This window comes from Gigantopelta aegis, unplaced genomic scaffold (assembly GCF_016097555.1).
Source record: "Gigantopelta aegis isolate Gae_Host unplaced genomic scaffold, Gae_host_genome ctg4832_pilon_pilon, whole genome shotgun sequence".
NCBI classification, from domain to species: Eukaryota; Metazoa; Mollusca; class Gastropoda; order Neomphalida; family Peltospiridae; genus Gigantopelta; species Gigantopelta aegis.
In genome coordinates this window covers 55247-68563 of record NW_024534069.1, presented here as the reverse complement: position 1 = coordinate 68563, position 13317 = coordinate 55247, and the positions used below count along the sequence as shown (strand labels likewise).

The following is a 13317-nucleotide window of genomic DNA, read 5'->3' as shown; positions in this document are numbered from 1 at the left end:
TTAAATAATTTAAAAGCTTCTAAGGAGAGGAAATCTATTTCTAAATTTTGAATCTTTTAAAAACAGGATTTGGTGGCCTTTATTCGATTTGTACAAAAATCGCATAAAGACACACTTGGTGGCATTATGTAAAGTAAACAGGGTTTTGACCGAGATTTTCCCTAAAAGGAAATGACTCAATGAGTTGTGTTTTTAAATGGACATTCTTGGCCAAATGACTAATAAGGCGCCACTTGTTTTGCTTTGGAATAAATAACGCACCTTTAATGTCTTATGTGATAACAAAATTTAGTTCTTCCAATTGAGTAAGAAATTGATACCTAATTCATTTTATTCTGAACCGCCCCTCTAAATTGAGAAAATTTTTGACATTAAAAACTTAGACACCTTCAGCTATCCATCCATTAATTCAGCATCCTCCCCACAAACATAGGGGCCAAAATGAAAGGGACTTTCCTTTACAATTGGTGACTTTAGCACTGAAAATTGATAATCAAAAACCTATCCACCAAAAGGTAAAAATCCCCATAACTATTAAGCAGGAAGAATTAGTCGGGATTTTCTCTGACTTTTGGTGTGAGCAATCCTAAGGAATAAAATAACTATAAAAATAGAGATCCTTTAGTGAATAAAAATTTAGGGACAATCCAGATAATTGACTTTACAAACACCAACAAGAAACCATGTATATATAAGGAAATAATAACAACATATAATTGATGGTGGTTATATCTATTACCTCGCTAATAGGACAGTCGTGCATTTGGCATCATTTCAGGTCTGTGCTTGTCAAATAACTAGTTTACATTCTGTTACAGAAACGTTGGCCCGAAAAAGTGTAGAATAGATGTGGCCGAAAGCCGATCCGCATTTCGACTTCTCCAGTGGAGTGAACTTGCTGTACTAATTCTGACGCTCTGACTGCATTACGAGGAATTTTGTGGTGTGGGAGTGTATATGTATATACTTATCAACCCTAAACATGTGGTATAATCAACGTTCCTTAGCTATCCACCCACTCCCTAATCAGTATAGTTGATGATGTGTGGAGCGAAGAGATACTTGATGTGTCCATTCAGCTAAAGGCGTCACCACTTACTTTGAACAGACACAGACATTGAGGGTGATGTGGATCGTGTTCGGGTGTCATATTGAACTTCTTGGTATCCCTCGACGGCGAGTAGTAACATTATACTCGTGGCCGGTTACCGCGCTGAAGCTGAGACGGCTTATGAATATGGATACTAGGGTTGTGGTCCCACCTGAAGACGATTTTGGTCTAAAGACACAGGTAAGAAAACCAATTATAATTTATAAGCCAAAGACCGTTGGTGCTTTGTGTCCAAAAAGTCCTAGTTAGTTATGCAACTTTGTCTTCATCTCTCTCTTTCTCTATCTCTTCTAGAAATACGTTCTGCTGCCTGTAGTCCAGAGTGTTCTAAATGGGTCCCTTGTGGACCCAAATTTACACATTTATTTATTTGAAGAGTCACCTAAACTGCGAGATGATTGAGAGAGAGTTCCAAACAGTATTGTTACCTCGTCAGAAGGTGTGCTCATTCAAGGATCGCAGCTGCAGTAACTGTACTATAAAGAAATTACAAAATCTTAAAGATACAGTTAGTAACCATAGTAAACCAGTCAAGAGGGAGGGTCCTCATCGTTAGTGAATCAAACTGGAGTACATCTTCTCCACCAGACATTGACGAACAATTAAGAAGTTATTGGACTAGTGAAAATTGAGAATATATCGATAGTTTAAAACAAGCCCTACTAGTTGGCATACAAAAGGAAAATTGAAAGAAATGACGAAAATGAAGCTAAAGATCGGACTGAAACAATGCGATCATCATCACCTCAACGTCAGAAACGTACAAGACAATTCGTTGATCTCGGTTTTCCGCTGATAAAGTTGAACACAGTTTTGATTCACTAGGTGAGAAGCATCTGATAATGATGTTATGGCAAGATTGATCTCGACTCACACTTCAAAAGAAAGACAACCTCAAACGTTACGTATTCCACCCAAGCCCACTACTGAACCGCTATGAATACACCAGCATCAATGAGAGAAGGTCTGAGACCTATAGTCATCGATGGAAGAATGTGGCTATGAGGTATGTTGTTGTGTAATTTTAGATTTGGGGACATAATGTATGATAGCATTTGTAGAATATTGATTGTGAAAGTTATCATTACTTTAACCGTCTCCCAACAAGTTATATAATATGTACCAGTTAGGTATAATGTGAGTGTTTCTAGAAAAGTAGTGCAGTGTTTATAAGTATGAGTATTTTTTCTTTGATGTGGTGATATTAATAACATTTATACCCAGAAACTTGTTTATAAAAATTCTTGTTTGTCAATAAAATCTTCCCCAAAAATAAATCATATCCTCTTAGTTGCTACTAAGAATTCTATCAGATAATGTGTGTATTATAGAGGCAACCCTATTGTGTGTGGTCTATGGAGACAGGTTGTCTGCATGTAGGACTTCAGTAGTAATGTGCTACTTTCAGTTTCCCTTACACCTATACTATATTAGCAATGGATTGTTATAATATAATGATGTATTGTTAATACATTGTTGTAATATAATGATGTATTGTTAATACATTGTTATAATATAATGATGTATTGTTAATACATTATTGTCATATCTTAATAGTGAATTCCTGGTATAGTTCATAATTAACTTTGTCATAATGACTACTTTAATATGAGTTTATTATCCTTTATTCCTGTAGTCATGTAATGTGCAGTATTTTCATGTCGTGGTATCCATTTAGCTGTTGACTGGTTTTACAGAGAGGTCATACTGATATTACCGTCTTTGTTCCAATGTGGAGAAAGGAACCCTCTAAACCTGAGACTCCTATTACGGATCAAGAAATACTTTTTGATTTGGCTAAAGCTGAACTAGTCAACTTTACTCCATCAAGAAGAATTGGAAATAAAAAAATTGTGTGCTATGATGATCGCTATATTGTACGTCTTGCAGCACAAAAGGGCGGAGTCATGTCTCTAATGATCACTTTTCGAGATCTAGTTGAGGAAAACCCCTCATGGAGAGATGCTATTGAAAATCGTCTCTTAATGTATACCTTTGTTTGGTGATAATTTTATGCCTCCCACTGATCCACTGGGGAAGCATGGTCCTCATATTGACACATTTTTACGATTTGAAAGGGGTAAAACCCAGTATCAGATACTAATTATGTTCAGGTTATACCACGAGACAACAGCCATGCCCTTATAAGGAGAGGTGTACTTTTGGTCCTCGTTGTCGATTCTATCATCCAGAGAGAGAGCAAAAAACAAGAGAGAAAGAATTACAAAATGAACAAGAAAGTCGTGACAGCAGTCCTGCTGGTATTGGGTCACCCTCTCATGAGAGAAGAGAGGATCTTTCTACGTATAGTCCCACCTCGTCCTTTTACACAACCAGTAACTACCTCACGTCGATACACATCATGATCGACTTGGAGGATTGGGACAACGTTATACACACACCACTGGTATATCCAGTAGAACCTGCCTATACAAATAGATTAGAATACACAGGGTCTTTTCGTAATCAAGAATGGAGTGGGCGTGTCAGAGATGATCGACCACCATCCGGTACGATAGCACGCGGGATGTGACCGATCATACATGGATCCTATTGAGGGAGTTGGCTATCATTCCACTCAAGAACCACACCTACCAGTACCAACAAGTACACCTTATCTCACATTTTCTCGTGGCCACTCCCATCCTACTCACAGACAGCATCCTGCTCATCAATATTATCCTGACCATTACATGGCTGATCCAACACATCACCTTTCCTCTCTTCCTGGTCCAGAAAGTGAACCTCTTCCAAGACGTGGATTTCCACAAGTGACCCATTCTTCTCGTCCCCATTCAGCTCATTTAACAGGGTATCCCCTGGTCATATACCTCATTATTATGATCAACAAAGTACTGCATACCAATCTATTGATAGACAACAATTATATGATTAGCTTGTGAGAGATATATCCTCATCAACGTGACATTATACTCAGTATATTACATCAATATCCTACACTCACAGACTTTAATATTTTAATGCAACTGCTGGCAGGTGCCACTAGTAGTAACAGGTAGTTATAATATAGTTATATAATACGTATAATACTCGTCCAATCTCCTATGATTATGTGTATGATTAAGTAGCTGTAATTACTTATGAAATGTTTTTTTTTGAGTAAAGTACTTTGCTGTATTTATTATGATATTTTAGTGTGTTTTCATTCATCAGTTTGTTTGTGATTTTACAAGCATTTTTATGTTGTGCCATTAGTTGTATCAACTCACTGTTGAGGTATATACCTTGTTTTTGTAATACATCATGTATTCACTATGTCCATTCTATTAGCTAATAAAAACCCTTTATTATGATTTAAAATAATTAATGGGCGTGTCCACTTTTTAAAGTTCGTTAACACTACAATGTCTACATTATGGCGGCTATGCAGAACGTGTTTGTTAATACTAAACTATTATGTCTTTTCTATTTCAATAACTTTTTACAACAAGAAAGTCCTTACAGTAAGTTCTATACTATAGTAACGCTTTTCAATGCTAGTCCTTTTGTTCTAATTAATGCCCACACTGCATTTGATTTATTCCTCAAACAGGATTATCCTTTTCCGATGAGTATCACTATTCTACATCTACTAGTTAAATTCTTAATAGCATGGTTGTTACGGCGACTGGTAGGATGTGCGAAAAAATCACCAGTATGTCTGTTAGGGTGGAAAAGATTATTTAAAATCAATATGTCCCGTTGGTGAGCAACAATATGTACATATCATAATATATAATGTGTTTATAGCAATATTTAGTTCACTCGATATTGGATTATCAAATTGGAGTCTAGTATATATCACTGTATCACTGTAAGTATAATGGACACATGGATGGATGAATTAATGAATGGACACATAGATCATTAGATATATGAATATCATTATATGTGTATACCATGTGGGAAGGAATGTACTGTAGAGTAGATTCAATTTTCAATGTTATGATTATAGACAACACTATCAAACACAAATGCCTAGTTACAAATGCATATAAAAATACATATAAGGGTATACATGATGACCTCCAGGTATGTCATTGATTAGAGTACTTTCAGTATGTAATTCTTCCTAAATGGATTAATAATTAGGTGGTTAAATGTATTAATCATATATTAAATGGATCAAATGTTGGTTATATTGGATATGATTTCTTTAGATATACAATGTCAAAGTCAACATCACTTATATTTATTTTAATGTTTGCAGTAATTTTTCGACTTGAAAAACCAGTAAGATTATTGTATCAATAAAATATTAACTGCCTCCTCCCTCCCTCTCTCTCTGTCTCTCTTTCTCTCTCTCCCTCCCTCCCTCCAGAGGTTACTTCAAATATTAGTAGTCATATTAATAGTTATGGATTATTTATGTTTACATTTGAAACCACTTCTTTGAATTGGAAGGACTTCTATAGTTAGTACAATATTATTATTATTATGAAATATAATAATATATAATTATAGGTATATCTGCTTCTGTTGTTACTGGTTTAAGATGGTCTACAGCTCAACTAACTCTACAAAAACAAGAATTAGGTAAACATATATATTATAATAATATATTATTTTTAATACTTACTATAGGCTTATCAAATCCTATAGATATGGTATACCACTTACAACCAATAATGATATTAACATTAACACCACTAGCATTTTTTATAGACGGTAAGTATATTTAATAATATTCATAATATTATATTTATTACAGGGGTACATATGGGAACTTCAAGACATATTTTCTTAGCATCTAATTCTACTACAGTTGCATATACATCTCTTTATTTATTCCCTTCAGCATTGCTTGGATTTATGTTAGGAATATCAGAATATTTATAGTGTTCCATACATCAGGATTAACTCTGTCTGTCTCTGGTGTTGTCAAGGTATGAGGGGTGTGGTTTATTACTATGCTAACTATTGTTCTTTAGGAAGTAATTTTATTGACTATTAGTACAATGTTAGTTGAGGACTCTAGTTTAAATTCTGTGAAGGTTGTTGGTATGGTGATGTGTATATTAGGAGTAGCTGTTCATTCCGGACTAAAAGCTTTAAGACTTCGAGGTAGCACTCGTTTCCTTCATCTTTCTTACATCACTACCCATTGTCTGTACGTATCATGTGACATATCATGTGACATAGTTGTAGTAATCATTTAACCTGAGACATTATATTGATCATGTGATATTATGTAGTCAATCATCACGTGACATAATACAACAATCATGTGACTTATCATATCATTCATGTGACCTACATTGTATCCATATATAGTTGTTTCCTCATCAAACAGATGTTATAATTCCATTAGAAGCACTAGACATCACATTTCCTTGTCATTTGTCTAACTGAAAGTCTAATGCTCACCACATTAAACAAATTACTTACTCACTAACACTACTAAGGCCATGTTTACCACTAAATGACCATAGGACATTTATATATTATATAAATACTGTTTGGTCTTGCTAGTATTGTTACTATAAATAGCAATGCACTGAGCATGTTACTGATACTATATTTAGAGTTTATCAAGTTGTCATAATCTTGTTTGTAGTTCACGACCATACATTAAATGTGATATTATTATAATGCATGTTGTTACTTGTTACTTGTACTATAGATGAAGAAAAGGAAAATAAAAGTACATGAAGATCTAATGGAACTGCTTCCGCCAACTGATAGGCCACACCCACTTCATAATGAGGCTAGTACAGACAGTGAAGATAGTATTATAATTCATGAAGCTACCACAAAATTATGATGTCAGGTTTTATCTTATTTAATTTGTATAATATTATGTTCCAAATCAATTTTAAAATAAAAAATTATTATAGTGTCCCACCCCCACTAATAATAGATAAAATCTTATACATTAACAAGTACTGATTGCATAGTTGTAAGTCTACGGAATGAGGAATAGGGCGGAGCTGTGAAGGAGAGAACCCATCTCAATCCTGGAGATGTACCAAATACCTCCTTTAGACTATCATACCTAATGAAGTTATAATAAACTAACTGATTACTAGGGCCATACCATCTTCGTTTTGCCCTAGTCTCTTTCTTTAGTTGTTCAATACCCTATATATATAACAGATGATGAAACTAATGAACTAATTATACTAACTGTTTCATCAGTAATAATGGAATGTACTTGTGTACAGAACATTATACATGTAAAGAGAGAGAACAGGAAACCTTCAAATACACCCATTATCATTAAAATGAAGACCAACGGAGCAGGTAGAAATGCATCACAACCTAATATGATATGAACATGTTTAAAATACTAGTTGTACAGGTTTTGTGGAGAACATACCTTCAAAGTTTTGCATGGCACAATTGAAAAAGAATAATCCAACAACACCCAGTCCAAATATTGATGTAGCCATTACATAAAACTAATCAATATATACAAATATATTTATACATGTAGACAATACTATTACTATGTACATGTAGATAATACTATTATTATGTACATGTAGACAATACTATTATTATGTACATGTACACAATGTACTATTATTATGTACATGTAGACAATACTATTATTATGTACATGCACACAATGTACTATTATTATGTACATGTAGACAATACTATTATTATGTACATGCACACAATGTACTATTATTATGTACATGTAGACAATACTATTATTATGTACATGTAGACAATACTATTATTATGTACATGTACACAATGTACTATTATTATGTACATGTAGACAATACTATTATTATGTACATGTACACCAATATTATTATTATGTACATGCACACAATGTACTATTATTATGTACATGTAGACAATACTATTATTATGTACATGTACACAATGTACTATTATTATGTACATGTAGACAATACTATTATTATGTACATGTACACAATATTATTATTATGTACATGTACACAATGTACTATTATTATGTACATGTACACAATGTACTATTATTATGTACATGTATGCATGTCTACTTACGGTAAATAAAACAAAATACTTCTGATTATTTTCACCCACACAATTATTGACCCTAATTAAAATAGTAATGAGGTGTAGGTGGGTGTGGTCTTACCAAGGGCAGTGGTGATCCATTCTATGTATACAATGTTCACATGTACTACAGTGATGTGCTCTGTCAGGTTTTACACTCCGACATTTTTTACAATATCTAACATCTTCTCCTTGACGACGTCTCTCAGCTATTTCTTCTTCAGTTGTGCTCTCATGAAGAACCACACCCTGTAATATTATATTAATAATAATAAAAGGGTGTGGTCAAATTATTCCAATTAATACCACTCACTGGATCTGTTGTCATTGTTTTAACATGAGATACAATAGCAAGAGTGAGTAGTCCTGTAAATATAACTCCACATAGAAATGTACTCATTGTTGGAAAAGGTGGAGCAATCACTAAAAAAAAAAACTAATTCTCCGTATAACAGAAATATGTACGTGGCTACTGCACAAGCAATACCACAAGGATCCCAGATGAACCAGACACCGTTTTTTTTGTAAGATTTCATTATTTCTGAACCAGTATCTTCACTTCTGTTAGATTCCAAGTCCATGTACTGAAGTATCCTAATAATATACTAAGACTTGTAATATCGTATATTCCCGGTTGTTGTCATGGTAACAAGTCTATTCTCTAACAAGATGGCTTAAGTGTAATGGAGTCGCTCGTTCTAAAACAAGGCCTCTTACCATCAGCCACTCATCGTGTTGAAGGCAAAGTTCTCTCCGTTCTTTACAATACAACAGAAGAATTTTGTGTTGTTCTTCATTCTAATGGAATCTCCAGGTTTGAGAACGGAAAAAAAGGATTAACTTTAGAAAAAGAGGTCAAACTACTTTGGATATTTTATACAAACCAGTTTGACCAGTTTATTGGAGTAGGGAGAGACAGTATTGAACTCTTGCTAAAGATTTTACATCTTTCTTTCATACATCAAGTCCTACACCTATATCATGGTAATGGATGGATGGCCAATGATGGACAGATGGACCCATATAATTATATATAATATTTTATCTAGCTCTCTGTATAATACATATTCAGGAGATGTAGTAACAGCTGGACTGGGCAATATTACTGTAAGATTTAAACACAATGTGTATATCTCATAAACAATGATCCTGTAGATTTGGTCCTTTCATCAAGGAGGGAGGACCCTCCTACCTAACGAAGTCATTACTACTGGATTACAAGATCAACAAATATCTCTTCTTCATTTTGAAGATGTTCCTGGCAATGCTCAGAGATGTTTCGCTGTTGTAGGAACTGGAATTAAGGTATAAATACCATTTACTTTTAGTAATTCCTGTACACTAGGTATTTCATTTAATGAGTGGGCGGCTCTTACAAGATGTCACTGAACTCCATTCTCGTCCGATATCAGCTGTACTTTTTTCCGCCCACTTCAGTATCTCATAACTGGAGCTAGAGATGGAGCCAGTAAGTATTGATATATATCATGACATATCCTGTACTCATTCTCACTCAGTTAAAGTCTGGACATCATCATGGGATCTATATTGTACTTTTATTGGTCATCAGTCTCCAGTAACTGGTCTATCTCCATATACAACTGGTCCATTTATCATTAGTGGATCTCTAGATAGTACATTAAGAGTGTGGAACTTAATACTTGTGATCAAGTTCAACAACTAGATCACAATGTACCAGTACAAGGATTAGTTAGTGAACCAGGTCGTAGTACAGTTGTATCATATTCTTCACGACAACTTCGTCTTTGGTCTGTAAATCAACTATATCAACGAACTACCATTATTGGGTAAACCAGTATTCGTCCATTTATATATGTATCTATCCATCTATTCATATAGAGCTGACTGTATTGCCATCCATTGTACTACACATCCGTCCATTCCACTGAGACTAGTAGCTACATGTTCTGATGCTACAATACGTCTAATATCACCTGTGGGTGGAGCTATCATTACTACAGCACTTCTTCCATCTACTACTACAATAACCAATACTGCATACAAACCACATCATGGTAACCCACTATTACACTAGTATAATATTGTATGTAACCCACTATTACACTAGTATAATATTGTATGTAACCCACTATTACACTAGTATAATATTGTATGTAACCCACTATTACACTAGTATAATATTGTATGTAACCCACTATTACACTAGTATAATATTGTATGTAACCCACTATTACACTAGTATAATATTGTATGTAACCCACTATTACACTAGTATAATATTGTATGTAACCCACTATTACACTAGTATAATATTGTATGTAACCCACTATTACACTAGCATAATAATGTATGTAACCCACTATTACACTAGTATAATATTGTATGTAACCCACTATTACACTAGCATAATAATGTATGTAACCCACTATTACACTAGTATAATATTGTATGTAACCCCACTATTACACTAGTATAATATTGTATGTAACCCACTATTACACTAGTATAATATTGTATCTCTTTATAGAAGAATTATATGTACTAAACGGATTAGAGGGCTCTGTGACTAAGTTTGATACTTCTACTAATCCATGTACAGTACATTGTATATGGGAGAGACATGAAGACAATGATATTGGTATATATAATATAATATATTAGTAATATAATATTATTATATAGGTTCCTATACTTGTCTGTCACTATATGAACTAGTACTTGATAATGTGAGCCTGTTCATTAATATAATCTTGTTTGTATTATTGTTATCAAAGGATGATATTGAGGAGTTGTTAGCTAACGATAGATGGTTATCAGTGGCTGTAGATGCTCAGAAAGTCATTCGTGGTATGGACGACCCTCTACTGAGAGAGAAAGAAGGTCTTTATCTTCTGCTAGCTGGAACAGATAAAGGGTTTTAGCAGTACTTAATGACAATGATGGATCAATACAATGTTCTGTTAAAGTGAGTTTATTTTTTATACATCCATTTCATTCTCTATGTATCCATTTAATTCCTTATACATCTATTAGGGACATAATTCTGGTATATCCATGATAGAATGTAATCCTAAAAGCAATTATATCATTACAACAAGTACAGGTACATGTAAACTTAATAACTATTAATAACTACTCCTTATCAGATGAACATGTCTTATATGGAGAGTATATCCATACACTAATCACGACTGTCTTGTCATAATGATGTCATTTAATGTCATTGGAGTCCCCACCCACATGGCTGTACTTCCAGATCGTTTGTGTATAGCAGTTAATGATGATGATAAAGCTAGTTATTCACTGACAATGTACTCACTAGGAAATATCAGTAAGTAGATATTACAATTATAATAATAGTGGTGTATTTTTCTCTAGCTTGTTTCTCTAGTAACCCCGCCCATAATCATACTGAACCTATTACTGGACTAGATGTTCATTTAAAACTTTGTCTTTTTGTGTCATGTGGGGATGACTGCACTGTGAGGGTGTGGTCTGAAGATAATCACATTCTTAGGTATCCATGGTTACATTTACATGCATCCATAATACATTTAATTCTATAGAATACTTCAGCTAGATGCTCCACCCACTTCTGTTGCATTTAGTAGTCCATTTGGTGCTATATCACTTGGTTTACATCATCACTTATATACAATATCACATACAACATATTTAACTGAATCTTATTTAAAACAACTAGTATCTTTAGCTATTGCAACTCAAGAAGATCAGTCTGAACAGCAAAGATATTTCCTACGTCCACTAGAGGAATTCTCAGATGACGATCAATTGAGATTAAGACCTCAGGATGACCAATTCCAAGCGTATGTATGCATCCATTAATACATGGAATATTTTTAATACATTGACTGTGTGTCCATTGCCATATTATTTATCCATTTAGTGAGGCATATCGTGGTGCTCTGTCAAGTGAGGAACTAGACGCTTTAGACAAAGTAGCTGCACTGAAGTCACAAACTATACAACTTCTATTAGCACGAGAACAAGAACTCTGTGATATCAGAGATGGTAATATTACTGCTAACAAAGTATGTTTATCATTTAATGATTCATCCAGCCATTCATCTATTTATCCATCCATCCATCCATTCAGACACCTCAATCACTGACAGTCTTACAACGTAACAAAGCGTGGAAGGAAGTATTTTCATTACTTCATTCACTTCCACCTTTAACACTTCCATTACCAAATAATGATGATTTTGATCCTGATACATATGGACTACCAGTGGAAATACCAGTACCATGTAAGGACTTACTACTAATAAATAATAATGATGTATATACTAATAGTAATGATATATGTACTAGCAGTAATGATATATGTACTAGTAGTAATGATATATGTACTAATACTAATAATATATGTACTAATAGTAATAATATATGTACTAATAGTAATGATATATGTACTAATACTAATAATATATGTACTAATACTAATAATATATGTACTAATAGTAATGATATATGTACTAATAGTAATGATATATGTACTAATAGTAATGATATATGTACTAATAGTAATGATATATGTACTAATAGTAATGATATATGTACTAATAGTAATGATATATGTACTAGCAGTAATGATATATGTACTAATAGTAATGATATATGTACTAGCAGTAATGATATATGTACTAATAGTAATAATATATGTACTAATAGTAATGATATGTGTACTAATAGTAATGATATATGTACTAATACTAATGATATGTGTACTAATAGTAATAATATATGTACTAATACTAATGATATGTGTACTAATAGTAATAATATATGTACTAATAGTAATAATATATGTACTAATAGTAATGATATATGTACTAATAGTAATAATATATGTACTAATACTAATAATATATGTACTAATAGTAATGATATATGTACTAATAGTAATGATATATGTACTAATAGTAATGATATATGTACTAATAGTAATGATATATGTACTAATAGTAATGATATATGTACTAATAGTAATGATATATGTACTAGCAGTAATGATATGTGTACTAATAGTAATAATATATGTACTAGCAGTAATGATATATGTACTAGTAGTAATGATATATGTACTAATACTAATAATATATGTACTAATAGTAATAATATATGTACTAATAGTAATGATATATGTACTAATACTAATAATATATGTACTAATACTAATAATATATGTACTAATAGTAATG

At 33.0% G+C, this 13317-nt stretch overlaps 1 protein-coding gene across 1 annotated transcript; it reads right to left on the bottom strand.

The window, feature by feature from the left end:
* Positions 1-3765: 3765 nt before the first annotated feature.
* LOC121366138 (palmitoyltransferase ZDHHC3-like) lies at positions 3766-8510 on the bottom strand (the record flags this gene model as incomplete). Its single annotated transcript, XM_041490705.1, has 7 exons — positions 8424-8510; positions 8193-8359; positions 8099-8150; positions 7431-7512; positions 7239-7372; positions 7138-7192; positions 3766-3930 (listed from the first exon to the last, which is right to left on the bottom strand). Coding segments are annotated over exons 1-7 (742 nt in total), but the record flags the coding sequence as incomplete, so codon positions are not given.
* Positions 8511-13317: the final 4807 nt, after the last annotated feature.